Source organism: Eumetopias jubatus, unplaced genomic scaffold (assembly GCF_037043125.1).
Source record: "Eumetopias jubatus isolate StellerSeaLion01/CBP00866 unplaced genomic scaffold, mEumJub1_p1.0 scaffold_17, whole genome shotgun sequence".
Taxonomy (NCBI): Eukaryota; Metazoa; Chordata; class Mammalia; order Carnivora; family Otariidae; genus Eumetopias; species Eumetopias jubatus.
The window spans coordinates 77,638,684-77,652,590 of record NW_028274823.1 but is presented as its reverse complement, the minus strand read 5'-3'; the positions used below and the strand labels follow the sequence as shown (position 1 = coordinate 77,652,590).

Here is a 13,907-nt window from a genome sequence, read left to right as displayed (position 1 = left end):
AAGTACATTCACATACCTAAGCTCCCAAACATGCACAAAAATCTTCTAATAACTTCATCAAGTATAAGCCTTTAAATTTAAAGTAATTAATTAGGTAGAGAGCATGAGCTCTCCTGCATTGTAGAGACATAACCCTGGCAGGAGCATGGAGAACAAAGTGAAGTAGGCAGACTGCTAGAATGCGGAAAAGAGTATATTTCTTGGCTTAATATTTAAAGCCATGATGTAACATCCAGCATTGCTCACCTCACAAAAACCAGAGAGATTATTATGGTGGGATTTGACCTTTTTGCATGTTTAGCAGGTAGCTCAAAGTCTTGTCGTTTGGCGTTTGTGTATTTTTGTCATACAAAATGGCGGCTATAAATTGCGTTTTTACATAATCTTACCTTACGTTGTATGGATCCCATTCTCACTGATTTCACATCCACAGACTGGTAAGTAAGCCACAGGCCTGTATTTATATGTTGTATGTAACATACTGAGTCTCCATATTTTATTTCAGATGTCCCCATGCCATCGACTTCTTTTCTCACCCCTACATCCAATTTTTCCTAAGAAAAAAAAAAAAAAAAGATAAGCAAAAGTCCTAAAAATACTAGTTTATATTGAAAGAACTTTGCCTTTTTGTAAATATGTTCCTTGAAAAATTCAGCCGTCTGACATCCTTTAAAATAATAATGTCAATTACTCTATTCCAGCAGTTCAACTGATACTGAAAATCAAAGTGGGAAATTATAAAGATAAACAAACCTTGAATTATTCATACTGGTAGAAAATTATTTTGGCCCTAACATAAAATTTTATATTGCTTTATGGCAAACTCCAAACCAGAGATCTTAAAATTAGTAGCTTAGGCTTCATATTCTTTCCAGATTTTTTTTCATTATTGGTGGTTAAGAGCATAGGTTTAGGGGAAAAGAAAATCCAGTTTTGAGTTCAATCTCTGCCACTGATTACCTCTGTGACCTTAAGACAATTTAACTAAATCTTTTAAGCCTCGGGTTTCTCATCTGTAAATAAAGTTAACAGAAGTATCTTGCCGGTAGTATCAGAAAAAATGAGATAATGCACTTAAAGTGTTCAGCCCAGTGCCTGGGATAAAATAAACATTTACATGAATTTTAATGATTCTGACTGTGAAAATGGTGTTGATAATGCTGATGGAGATGTTACTAAGGATGTTAGTAATAGTGATGATTTCTTTTGAACTGATCAAAGCTATCATTCAGTTCCCACAACTACAACTTCCAATGTGGACTCTACAGAACTATTTGGAGCTACTAGGGTAAGCTCCCTGTGCTATGAAGAAACAAGCAATCCTCTGACACTAAATACACAAGTTCCTACTTATTTAAATGTTTCCTCCTTCAACACGCTCTTTCGGTTTTCCCTCCCACACTTAATTCTGGTCTTCAGGCACACATGATGTCTTCAAGTTCTACACAGTCCTTAAAATAACAGCCAAAAAAAAAAAAAAAAAACTCATGTTCTTTTGGTTGCATGTACCTCCTTATGTAGTTAAATTTACTTTAAATTTCATCTGTGCCTTTCCTTGTTTGGCTTTCGTAACAGTTACACAAATGTTTTTGAAGATTAGTTTGGAGTAATAGTTACACAATTAGTTGGAAATTACTAATAGTTAACACAAATGTTTTTGAGATTAGGTTGCAGTAAACTTTACAGCTGTTATACAAAAAGGAAAGATTCAAGTAAAACATTTTGATAGATTTTGTTCATGTCATTTGCACATTGTACTAACAACTCAAATGATTACCAACACTCCAACATTTGAAAATTAAAATGAATTGAAATTCTTAATACAGTAAGTCAAGGTCATATAAGAAAATGAATACAATTATAAGTTGATTTAACCATCATTGCAGATTCTAAGAATCTGCAATAAAACAGATAATTAAGCCATTCCAACTTCATTCTATCAAAGAAGATAAACTACTAATCCACTTACACCAAACCTATCAATGGGAACATTAAATTCTAGGGGAAAAAATAACAATGTAATTATCTCCTCAGAATAAAACAATGAGCTTCTAACATTCTAACTTTTTGTTTTTCTTTTATCCAAGGGAATTAGTTGGTGGTCTATTTACAGACTGTGGACTGTGTTTTGAGAAGTCACAATTACTAATTGTAAAGTTATGCTTTGTCCGGTTTTTATTAAGTAGTTCACATCACTCTCTGGGTTAGAAGTTTTAATCATGGGGCGCCTGGGTGGCTCAGTTGGTTAAGCGACTGGCTTCGGCTCAGGTCATGATCCTGGAGTCCCTGGATCGAGTCCCGCATCGGGCTCCCCGCTCAGCGGGGAGTCTGCTTCTCCCTCTGACCCTCCCCCCTCTCATGTGCTCTCTCTCTCTCATTCTCTCTGTCTCAAATAAATAAATAAAATCTTTAAAAAAAAAAGTTTTAATCATGACATTTCACGAAGACTGTTGTAGTAACTATCTCTGATCCTCAGCTGAGGGAAAAACTGCTAAAGTAACATTAGAAAAAAGTAAAGTGTGATTATTTGCTGTGTAAAAGAACAAAGGCCATTCATGTTCTTTCCTTTTTTTATTTCCTGTCATTTTCTGTAAGTTAGGTTTAAGAGAAGGAGAAATTCAGGTGAGAATAATCTAGATGCTTTGAACAACTATACGCATAAGCATGAGTCAAGAATGTGACAACTCCTAAAAGCCTCTAACATAAAATTAGCCTATATTACTAGAAATACAGTGTCCAGATTAGGCAAATAATAATTTTACTAATACTCTGTATTAGCTACACTGTATCAAAATTAGCAGCTTTTGGTTTTGGCATCACTTTTTTATTCTTTTTTTCATTTTTTTTTATTCTTTTGTTTCTGTTTTTGTTTTACTCTGGCTTTAGGAAATGACAGAGCAGTTAAGTTGGACTAATCCTCCCATAGATAACAATTATGAAATTTAGAAAAAAAAATACTTTCCAGGATCTGTCTGAAGATGCTTGAGAGGGACCAAAAGCAGGGAGAAACTGGAGAGTATTTTTCTCTCTGGAGGAAGAGTACCCAGGTGATTTTTTTAAAAGCTGCCTTTTGCTGTGGGGCATGTGCCGTGCCCAATCTGCCTGCAGATCAGGCAGAAGAAATCTGCTGCTATACTGGCTTGAGATATCAGAGAATACACTTTAGGGCTCACAAGCAGCCGGAAAATTAGATGAGCTAAATCCTGGACCAAAAAAGTATCTGCAAAGTCTGCTTATAAAATTCACCCAAATTCTTGCTGACTGCTAAACTATGCCCCACAGAATGCCAGCAGATGAAAGCTGAAATGAGTGAGCAGAAATACAAGCCACTGCCCACTGCAAAAGAGAGAACAAAACTGGAGATTCAGTCCAACAGGGTTAACTGCTTGCTGAAACTAAAATCATTCTTCAGAAAAAAACAAACAAAACAAAACAAAAAAACAAAAAAACCAAAAACCCTTAACAAAATTAAGAGCTCTATAACCTATCATTTCTAATATCCAGGGTATACTGTCAAAATAAGTAGATATAAAAAAACAACAAAAGGTGATCTACACTAAATTAAGAAAACAGAATCAAATGTGACCCATACCAAAGAAAAAATAGTAACAGGTAATAGAAATGATGCAGAGATAGCCCTTACAATTAGCAACCATTATAAATATAAAATACATTTAAGGACATAAGGGAAAACATATGCATAATGAATAAACTGATGGGAATCTCAGTTGAGAAATAGAAACTATATAAAATGAAATGTATTAGCAAAATGGAAACAATAATTGAAATACAAAATTAATTGAATCAGCTTAACATCAGCTTGGAATTACAGGCTAAGGGGTCAATGAAGTTGAAAGTAGATCAATAGAAATTTTCCAATCTCAATATCAGGCTGCCTTTTCTTTTCTTTTTTTAAGATTTATTTGAGAGAGAATGCACGCATGTGCATGGCGGGGGGGGGGAGGGTGCAGAGGGAGAGGGAGAAGGAGAGAGGGTCCCAAACAGACTCCACCCTGAATGTGGAGCCCAATGTGGGGCTTGATCCCAAGACCCTGAGATCATGACCTGAGCCAAAACCAAGAGTCGGGCACTTAACCAGCTGTACCAAGCAGGCACCCCCCAAGATCAGCTTGCTTTTAATAGCACTCTGACATAATAGGCACTTTGCCATTAAGTGGAAACTTTCCTCAAAAGACTACATAAGATTTAATTCCCATACCTCCTTCATTTAACTTAGGAAAGGTTTAGATCCTCACTATCATCTTGGTATTCACTAACATCCATAAATTTTTGAATTATCTAATTGTCCATCCTAGAAGAATAATCTTGAGATTTGAGAACCATAAAAATGCTCAAAAAGAAACAACTCTTTTTGACACAGTCTAGAGTTACTGAAAAGACTTCTATTTTTACTATTAGATGATTGTTTGGATAGACATTTTCTCTTTTGCTTCATGGACAACCACAGCATGCTGATACTACAACTATGAGCGAAATGCTGGCATTTTACTGAAATTGCTTCTCAACTGCCTTCTTTCCCACTTGACTATTACTTAGTTTTTCAAGGGCAGGAATCATATGTCTGGTTCCTTCACCTCAATGGCCCATATCCCCAGGAGCAGAATGGTGCCTGCAAATACCAGATTCTCAATAAAGATTTATTAAATGAATACATTTTTGGAAGAAAATCACATACCCCATCAGATTTCCCACAGAAAATATACTTATAAACTACTCCCAATCCTAACATTCAAATAATTCCACTTATGAATGCTTAGAAAAATCTAATTTCCTAATGAATATCAAAATGGTTCTAGGGGCGCCTGGGTGGCTCAGTCGGTTAAGTGGCTGCCTTTGGCTCAGGTCATAATCCCAGGGTCCTGGGATGATGGAGTTCTGCATCGGGCTCCCTGCTCAGCGGGGAGCCTTCTTCTCCCTCTGCCTGCCTCTCTGCCTATTTGTGCTCTCTATCTCTCTGTCACATAAATAAATAAAATCTTATAAGAAAATGGTTCTAGAATTAGAAAAGATCAGTATGAAAAATATTAAGTAACATTTTGGCATTGGGCATACCAAACTGGCTCATAAAGCCAAAACTGTTTCTGACAACTGTCCATATGAAGTGATACACAGGCATTAGATATACCAAATGAAGCTCATCAAGGTCTTTTTAGAGGAGGGCAAGGGCAGAAGGAGAAGGAGAATCGTAAGCAGGCTCCACACCCAGCATGGAGCCCATGCGGGCCGCGTGCGGCTCGATCTCATGACCCCAAGATCATGACCTGATCCTAAATCAAGAGTTGGACACTTAACCAATTGAGCTACCCAGGCACCCCAAGGCTCATTAAGATTTTTAAATTAGTTAGGTAGGATTATGTTCTTGTTATATGGACAAGGTAGTTCAGACAGATTCTTCTAGCATTAATTGAAATCATCCTTAAATCCTTCTAAATTATTCCAACAGGTGGCTGACAGGAAGGGGGGAAAAAAAAGGCTTTATCCTTCAAGGATGGCATGTTTGTTTTTGTCATGGTTGGTTTTCCTTAAGACAAACAATGGTTAAAGTTAGGAAAATTAAAAGGTCAAAAATTTTTTGGCTTCTTTATGGTGTCACACTTAAACATAAAATAGTCACTGAAAACTCGGAGTCTAAAAACGCAAGAGGGTCAGAGAAATTACTGGAACAGAGAGACCAGGCCAAGCTTTGCCCATCCAAAGCAGGGTTATAAAAAAGACACAGCTATTTTTTATCGCTGGTGTTCAGAAATCTCGTGAGGAAACACTCTGGTGGGTGGGTTTGTGGAGAGAAGGGCTTTAGAAAATTTCTTGTTCTGGAAGGGTCTTTGAGCAGCAGGAAAACAAGATCACAGCACCTTAGGAAAAGCTCTCTGATATCCTGTGTAATCTCCGCCCCCTGAGTGTGGGTTGGGCCAACGAACATGATGGGAGAGCACTCATGGTCAGATTACATTACATGGCAAAGGTGGAAAGATCCTGCAGATGTACTCAAGGTCCCTTTCAGTTGACAGGGAGCAAATACCCTGGATGAGTGACAGTTAATCAGGTGAGCCCTTTAAGGAGGACTTAGGCTTTCCCTGAACTCAAAGACGCCAAGCAGCTAGTACCCATGGGGTTCCACCCTAATCACGATCTTCCTTTCCGGCCACTTGCAGGATGGACTCCAGGCTTACTTAACCAGCCCTCACAATCTCATAAGGCAAATTCTCGTAATAAAAATCCCTTATTATACACATATCTCATGCTGGCTCTGCTTCTCTGGTTGAACTTTGACTGATACACCTCATCTTAACCATAGACGGTTTCAGTGAGCTCATTCTCGGGCTGACTGCCACTAAAAAGGATCAGCATAACAACTCTAACTGAATTTCTGTATCTTCTATGAAACCATAATTGGCATTATTTTCTATTATGCCATCAACACCCCTTGAAAAAGGGTGACTGAAAAAATGTATTTTGAATTTAATCCTGATTAAATGCAAAATCTATCTCCATCGATGACTTTGTATAACTATTTTGATAAGAAAAAAACAAATTCTCCACTCTGCTTTTATTTTTTCAGATATTTAATCAATCACTAAACAACCATAACAGATGATCACAGGTGAGCAATGTATCTTTTCTACCTGACATTATCATTATTATTAAATCTTTAATTTTCTTATTCAAGAGGGCTTTAGTTTTACTATTTACGTCCAGAGTCTGAAACTGCCACATAATTCATCCAAGCCAGTTTCTCATCTGCATAATGAAGATTAAAAATATTATCTAAGCTTCATAGGCTTGATCTAGGATTAAATAAGATAACGCAGGTAAGGTGCTTAGCACATTACTTGGCATATAATAAACTTAGTTGTTATACTTATTTTCATTGTGTGTGGATATTTTAAAACATCTTAAACATTTTTTGAACCAAAAATTTTAAAAATCCCAAATAAAAATGACATACTAAAAACTATGTCCTGAAATGTTTTGTTCTTTCTATTTCTGCCTTGTGATCCATAACCCTTGTCATCTCGACGGCAGTCTTATTTGAGGTAGGTTTTCCATAATTTCAGTAGCAAAAGGTTGTTGTTCAGGGTGTGTGGGGAAAAAGAAAACTGGAGAAATATCACCTACAGGGGAATATTTTAGTGGCATATTAAGCTAAAGACAAATTACATCTTGGGGGAAGTACAATACATTTGTAATTGGCAAGACCTACCAATGATTAAAACTGACATTTCAACACACTGGAAAGTGATGGTTCAAGTTTTAGCAGGTAGAGAAACTGAAGAACACTTGGTCTAAGAAAATCTACATGAATCCAATTGAATTCTTCATTATGTAAAATGCTGTCTCTAAAGAAGACCAACATAATCACTTTGCAATATACACATGTGTCAAATCATCACGTTGTATACCTTAAACTTACACAATGTTACATGTCAATTTTATCTCAATAAAGCTGGAAAAAAGAGAACATAGGTTATATTATGAACTATTTTCCACTTTATTCAGTGTATTCTGAAAATATGTACTCACCAACAATTGTTGAGTCTTCTGTCAAATCATGAATTTGAGATTGGGTCCTGAGTGCTCACATTAGTGTCAAAGACATCCCGATGACAATCAAAAAAAAATTCCTCCTTATATTAACCAGAATAGTTTTTTAAAGCCACTTTCACTTATACTTTTAAGAATAATCCTAATGGTTTGCTAAATTTTAAAGTGGTTTCAACAGTTACAGGTAAGTGACTGCTAATGCAAGTACAAAGGATCATGAGAGATGGTTTTTACTTCAGAATTTCCAAAACCATACCCTAAATCCAAGATAAAAGTTGATATTTTCAACCGATCTGGAAAAGTTCAATTTTTCATCAATAATGAATAGTTGATTTGCAACACAGTAGTACATCAATCGTCATTAATTGTGTACTCAGAATGTATAAAAAAGTCTTTGCCTTCCAGAAATCGAAGTACTCATTATTTTTATTGGAAATAGTATAATAAAAATATATAAAGATATGACAGGCATTTTTAACCTGTCAATAGCACTAAAGGAAAAAAAAGCAACAAATATACCTTTAAGTGAAAAAAAAAATATATATATATATACACACCTTTAAGTGAACCCTATATTTATTTCAAAGACCAGGGCCATGATCAAATGTAATGAGAGAATCTATTTATACTATATTCTCTAAAATCTTAAAAACAGTATTTTGTTTTAAAAATATATAATTTCATCTATAATTAAAGACTATCTTAATCTGTTTTAGTTGGTTCTAAGTTCAATGCTTCTTTATGATGTAACTGCAGAAAATAATTTTCATCAAATAGATTTCAATTTTAATTAGCTTAAATATAAAAATATGTATGTATTTACTAATAACTGAAATATACACTCATACACACAACTGTTTGTAAGGGAATATAATTTTCCCCTTACTACACTTCTTTATCCCCTTTAAAAATTTTCTGTGACTATTATACATAATAAAGAAGTAATTTTAGAAAGAAATAATGGTTACTATTTTTATATTATAAGAAAAAACTTTATTACCTAATTTGCCAGTGATTTTAAAATGAAAATTCTGTGATTCTAGAAACAAAGTATTTTCCTGGCTTTCACCTCTACCTTCACTACTCTCAACCATGTTATCATATACAATTGTCATGGTGAATTTAAAAAGTGGAGTATAGGACAGTGAATTATTAACTACTTGCATATTAGAGTGATTTAATAGGAGATTAACTTTAGAGAAACTGAATAGTTCATTAAGAAGGAACACTAAGCTCATTCACAGCAAGACCAACTGTGCTTTCCATCTACAGAGATAAAGAGCAACTGCCCACCAGAGGTCCATGAAATAGAGCATTCAGAGCCGTCTATGGGTCCACACAACAAATATACATATGTGAATCCTGTCTGAGATCGTACATTGGGGTTTACCAGCTTCACCTCTCTATTCTCACCATACAGAATAGGGATCTACACTGCTGTGTCTCCCGGAGATCTCTGGGCACCTCCAGAGTCTGGAGCATCTTCCACCACTCTGTATACGGCAAAGCAGGACAACTAACAGAATGGCACTAGGGATGTGTGCTCAGGCTACTACTGTCTTCTCACATTTACTTCTGGACTCACCCAAACTTCCCTTTAGCTATAACAGGGACATCAGGTTTTCCATCTCTGCAACAAAAGCTAATCAGTAATCCAGCCTCATTCCTACCATTATGCTCAAATTTCACATTCCTCATTAGCTTAAGGACACAAGTATATAATTACGATAAAAATGAATACAATAGATGCTTGGCATCTGTCAACTCAACATGTGATTTTCAACTATTCCAGAGATACCTCACTGTTGAGGACATTTGTTATTTTGCTGAAGCCTGAGTGGGAATCCATTGCATTATGCGGTTGGTATGTTGGCGACCATGCATGATGTACTGAGGGGACCAGCTGTGCTGGAGCACCAGCATTCCAACTTGACCTTGATGCATATGTGTTTTTTCCTATTCTACTCATCATCTGGTTCAGAGGAATTTTTATCAGAGATCTAAAGAGTTTTCTTAGAGGATTTTTCCCCCTACAAATGATTCAAAAGACCTAAGAAAAAAGCTCTGCATGTAAGAGATGTGTAAATGTGCCTCTGAGGTTCTGACATGCTTTACCAACGTATTGTTACAGGTTTGTGCTAAGTGCCCTTGTCAAAGCTTAAGTAAAACAGAAACAAGCTAGATGCATGTGTTATATGTAAACAACCAAAGAGCTATAAACCAGTTGAGACACCTGGGCAGTTTTAGTGGTTTAGGAAATGAGTTTTACTGGAAAGGAAGGGATGGAAGAGAAACTGGAAATTTAGAAATACATGTAAAAAAAATGCAAAGAGAAATGATACTCACATCCTTTCTCTTTGCATTTTAACATCAAAAGAAATGGGGACATAATTACAGGTGGGGACATAATTACAGATAATCCAAAAATATATTTTCTGTCTTACCTTGGAAGATCGGAAGGTAAATGCAGTTGATTTTACATCAGCTTTTTCTTTGTCCATGAGTAGAAGGCTTTTGTCTTCCATGAGACTCAAGTATTTTCCTGTTGTGACATGGCGTAGTCGGAAAGGCTGGCCCCATCTTATGTGGCTTCCACTCCACCTAACAAATACAGTTAAGACTTAATCCAATAGCATCCACAACCACAGGAGAAAAAGCAATTAAAATATATGTGCTGGGACAATGAACTTTGCTTAGCATATATTGTCTTATTTAATGTTTCTCAAAAACCTTGTAATGTTGGTGGTATGAATTTCACTCCACAAACAACAAAATGGTGATCCAGTATAAGATTAAGTAAAAGTCAATGTTACACAGCTAATAGTAGCAAAATTTAACACAAAGACTTTGACTTTAACTATAATGCCATCCACGCTATTTACTACCCCATGCAAAAATGACCAAGGACTGTGGCCCAAGTTAACATCTAATCTAGTCACAGATATGGAAATTTTAAGTTTCAAGAATACTTTCGAATTTACTAAAAACTTCTGTTGGATTTGCAGACTTGGAAAATAGTGGTAATTCAGTCAATGCCTAATTATGATTAACTGGAACTCATATATATAAAGTATATATTAACTTGAAACCTATTCCTATGCATTGAATTTTAATAATGTGGAACTATATCATTAAAAACTGATCAACAAAAAAGACAAACCAAGAATATGAGAATTCTAAAAAGGTCAAGAGGGGAAAAAAGGAAAAAAATAAAATGCAATAAAGAGCACACAAACTAAGGTTGCAGAAAAAAGATAAAAAGCAAAGTTATGATCATTAAAATCTGCTTTTTAAAATGACTTTTAGATAGGGTAGAGAAGAAAAATCAAGATACAGACCATCCTTGTTTTGCGCAGTGCTGTGTTAAATGAAGGTCGCATGTATCTGAACCTTGTGCTCACTACGGTACGGAAGGAAAACAACATGATATGCACACCTTTAAAACGGTTATGTGCAAAACAAGGATGGCCTCTTATCACTGATAAAAATATGCTGAAAATCAAATAATTTTTTCAAGAAATAAAAATAAATGAATGAAAAAGATTTACCCTGCATATAAATTCAAAAGGAAATAGTGATGGTAAAGTTGATATTAAACAAATTAGAATTTAAGGCAAAAAGCATAAAGGGGATATAGTCAGGTATTTTATAAAGAGAAAAAAACATACTCTAAAAAGAACATATGTCATGAAGCTTCACAGGGCAATGGAAAAGAGAAAATGAGGCAAAAGAAAAAGATAATTACTTATAAAAACAATTACAGTGGAAGGTTTTATCATTAATGACTCAGACAAAAAATGAAAATATGGAAAATTTTACCATGATTTAATTAATAATCTTGTTTTGTCTTGTTTTTAAGATTTTATTTATTTGACAGAGAGAGACACAGCGAGAGAGGGAACACAAGCAGGGGGAGTGGGAGAGGGAGAAGCAGGCTCCCCACTGAGCAGGGAGCCCGATGCGGAGTTCGATCCCAGGACCCTGGGATCACGACCTGAGCCGAAGGCAGACGCTTAAAGACTGAGCCCCCCAGGGACCCCTAAGAAGCTTGTTTTAATATAAGGTGATCAAAAATGTCATCAAAAAATATAGGGTCTTTTGTATTCTACAAATTGAGAATACTTTTTTCAAATTTACCAATCTTAGTAAACTGTAAGTCATTTTATGCTGATTTCCTAACTTGGATTTTTCACTTTGAGTATTAGCAGGGAAAACTAACAGAATACTACTGTGATAAGATTATTACATGGATTTGTTTATAAAGGCAATTAATTTGGACAAGTCTCCCCAGTAAAGTAATAACCGTGTACCAATAAACCCTACTAATAGCACAGTATTGTTAAAAATGAAATTAAAGTTTACCAAGAAGATAATATTAAATCATTTCTAGTCTAGTAAATAAACAAGCTTTGTTTATTCCCCTCTTATTAAATAAGTGTATTCTTCATGTTCTGCGTGGAGCACTGGGTGTTATGCACAAACAATGAATCATGGAACACTACATCAAAAACTAATGATGTAATGTATGGTGGTTAACATAACAATAAAAAAATAAGTGTATTCTTTGCAGATGCTATGAGAAACACAATTATTTTTAATATTCACTTTCGTTATTTGAAAACCATCTAAATGTTTTTTCCTAAGTAATGACTCATCCTAATCATAAAAAACAACTTCGTTTTCAAAATAGTTCCAAATTTGGACCATGTAATGCTTTGCACTAGATTTTTTAGAGGGTATTCTGGATACTGTGTACAAATCTACTTAATAGGGGCGCATATTTATAAGTACTCCTTTCAGGTCACCAACAGGATTATGTTAGAAATGGAAATGAATTTGGCCAATTATCAGCAAAACACTGTAAAGTCTAAGCACATTTTCTTTAGCATACAGCCATTCAAATTAGCTGGCCTCTAATGCCCATGGCCCAGAAGAAAAGAGAACAAGCCCAGGAGAATCAGAGGGCAGCAAATATTTAGTAAAAACCAAAACCAGTAATAGTAACATAGTGATACAATGCAATTTCCATGGTGACATAACAGAAAACTGTTCCCTATGTATTACCTATATTCACTTGAAATGACCTCAAAGAAACAGGAAGTATTTGGTCACTCTTCATGATACATCCACCTTTGATTTTGTGGGTTCTTTGTAACATATAACAAAATGGAATCTGAAGTATACTTAATGCATATTTTTAATTGCAATGAGCATTCCTACTATATTGTACTTAATATGTTCTTACAGCTTTACATTGGGGTATAATACAGGCATGTGTTTTCTATTATGTTTAGCTCCCAAGGTTAAAACTTACCTTATTAAAATGTTCATGATACTGAAAAATTTTTGACAACATTAATTTTATTTGCAGGAGTATGCAATATAAAATATATAATTACTAGGCTGCATAAATTATATCAAATATATAGTTTGAGACCTGGTTGGAGGAAATAAAAAAGAATATCCCAAATATTATAGTATAAGTATTGCCCTTTGGGTATAAAATTCTGTTGTAAACATAAACGGAATCTTTGACTATCATTTTCTAAGTACAAAGAAAAAATGAGTATTTACGCGGCCAATGCATATAAGAAGGCATGTAAACTCAATGCAATCTAATGTGTACCTTTACAATGAAGTCAAAGTAGTTCAAAAATTCAATAGAACTTGAACCTGAAAAAACACTTAACATAATTACATTCATTACAAGTGAACCGCCTGCTTTTCTGCCATAGACTGGAAGATGAAATGGTGTAAATCAAGGTCAGGGTCCAACAGAAACATCTCTCTTTCATTTTTTAAATGGCTTTGAAAAACTACCTGCTCTGCTATTGTTGTCAATTCCTTTTTTCTTGCTGTCATTTGGATTCTGAGGCAATCGGCAGACATGCCCACTTTCACCTCTGGCTGACCCGGAGATCAGGCTCTTTCTATATTCTCTGTCACCCCCATTCAAGTTAAAACAGACCCCACATTTCCCATGTCAAACTTCAAACATTAGGCAACAGTCGAGAAGAAGAATCAAGACCACATAATGCAAGGATGCGCAGGATGATCTGGATTTATGTTATTACAGTTCATCAAAAACAACGTTGACAACAGGCAATTAAAAGGAAGCCCTGCCTGGTTTTCAGGAGTTCGTAACCTTCCGGTTTTTTAATCTACAAAATGAGAGAGATTTAGGGCCTCCTTTGCTCAAAACAAACAAACAAACAAACAAACCCATTTCTCTAAGCACACAATCACGAAGGGGAGGGATATCTACAAATTTGAAAACACCTCTGGAGTCTGTTTTCTAACGGCAGCAACATCTGTCTAAACTTCACTTTTATTGACTATTTCAT

General features: G+C 35.3%; 1 protein-coding gene across 1 annotated transcript in view; it reads right to left on the bottom strand.

Annotated features, from left to right (window-relative positions):
• RYR2 (ryanodine receptor 2) overlaps positions 1–13,907 on the bottom strand; it is a 424,890-nt gene that overhangs the window by 364,328 nt on the left and 46,655 nt on the right. The window contains exons 8-9 of the mRNA XM_028104495.2: positions 10,008–10,164; positions 390–554 (exon numbers count right to left, since the gene is read on the bottom strand). Of these exons, the coding sequence (XP_027960296.2) occupies positions 390–554; positions 10,008–10,164 (322 nt within the window). The remainder of the gene's footprint in view (positions 1–389; positions 555–10,007; positions 10,165–13,907) is intronic.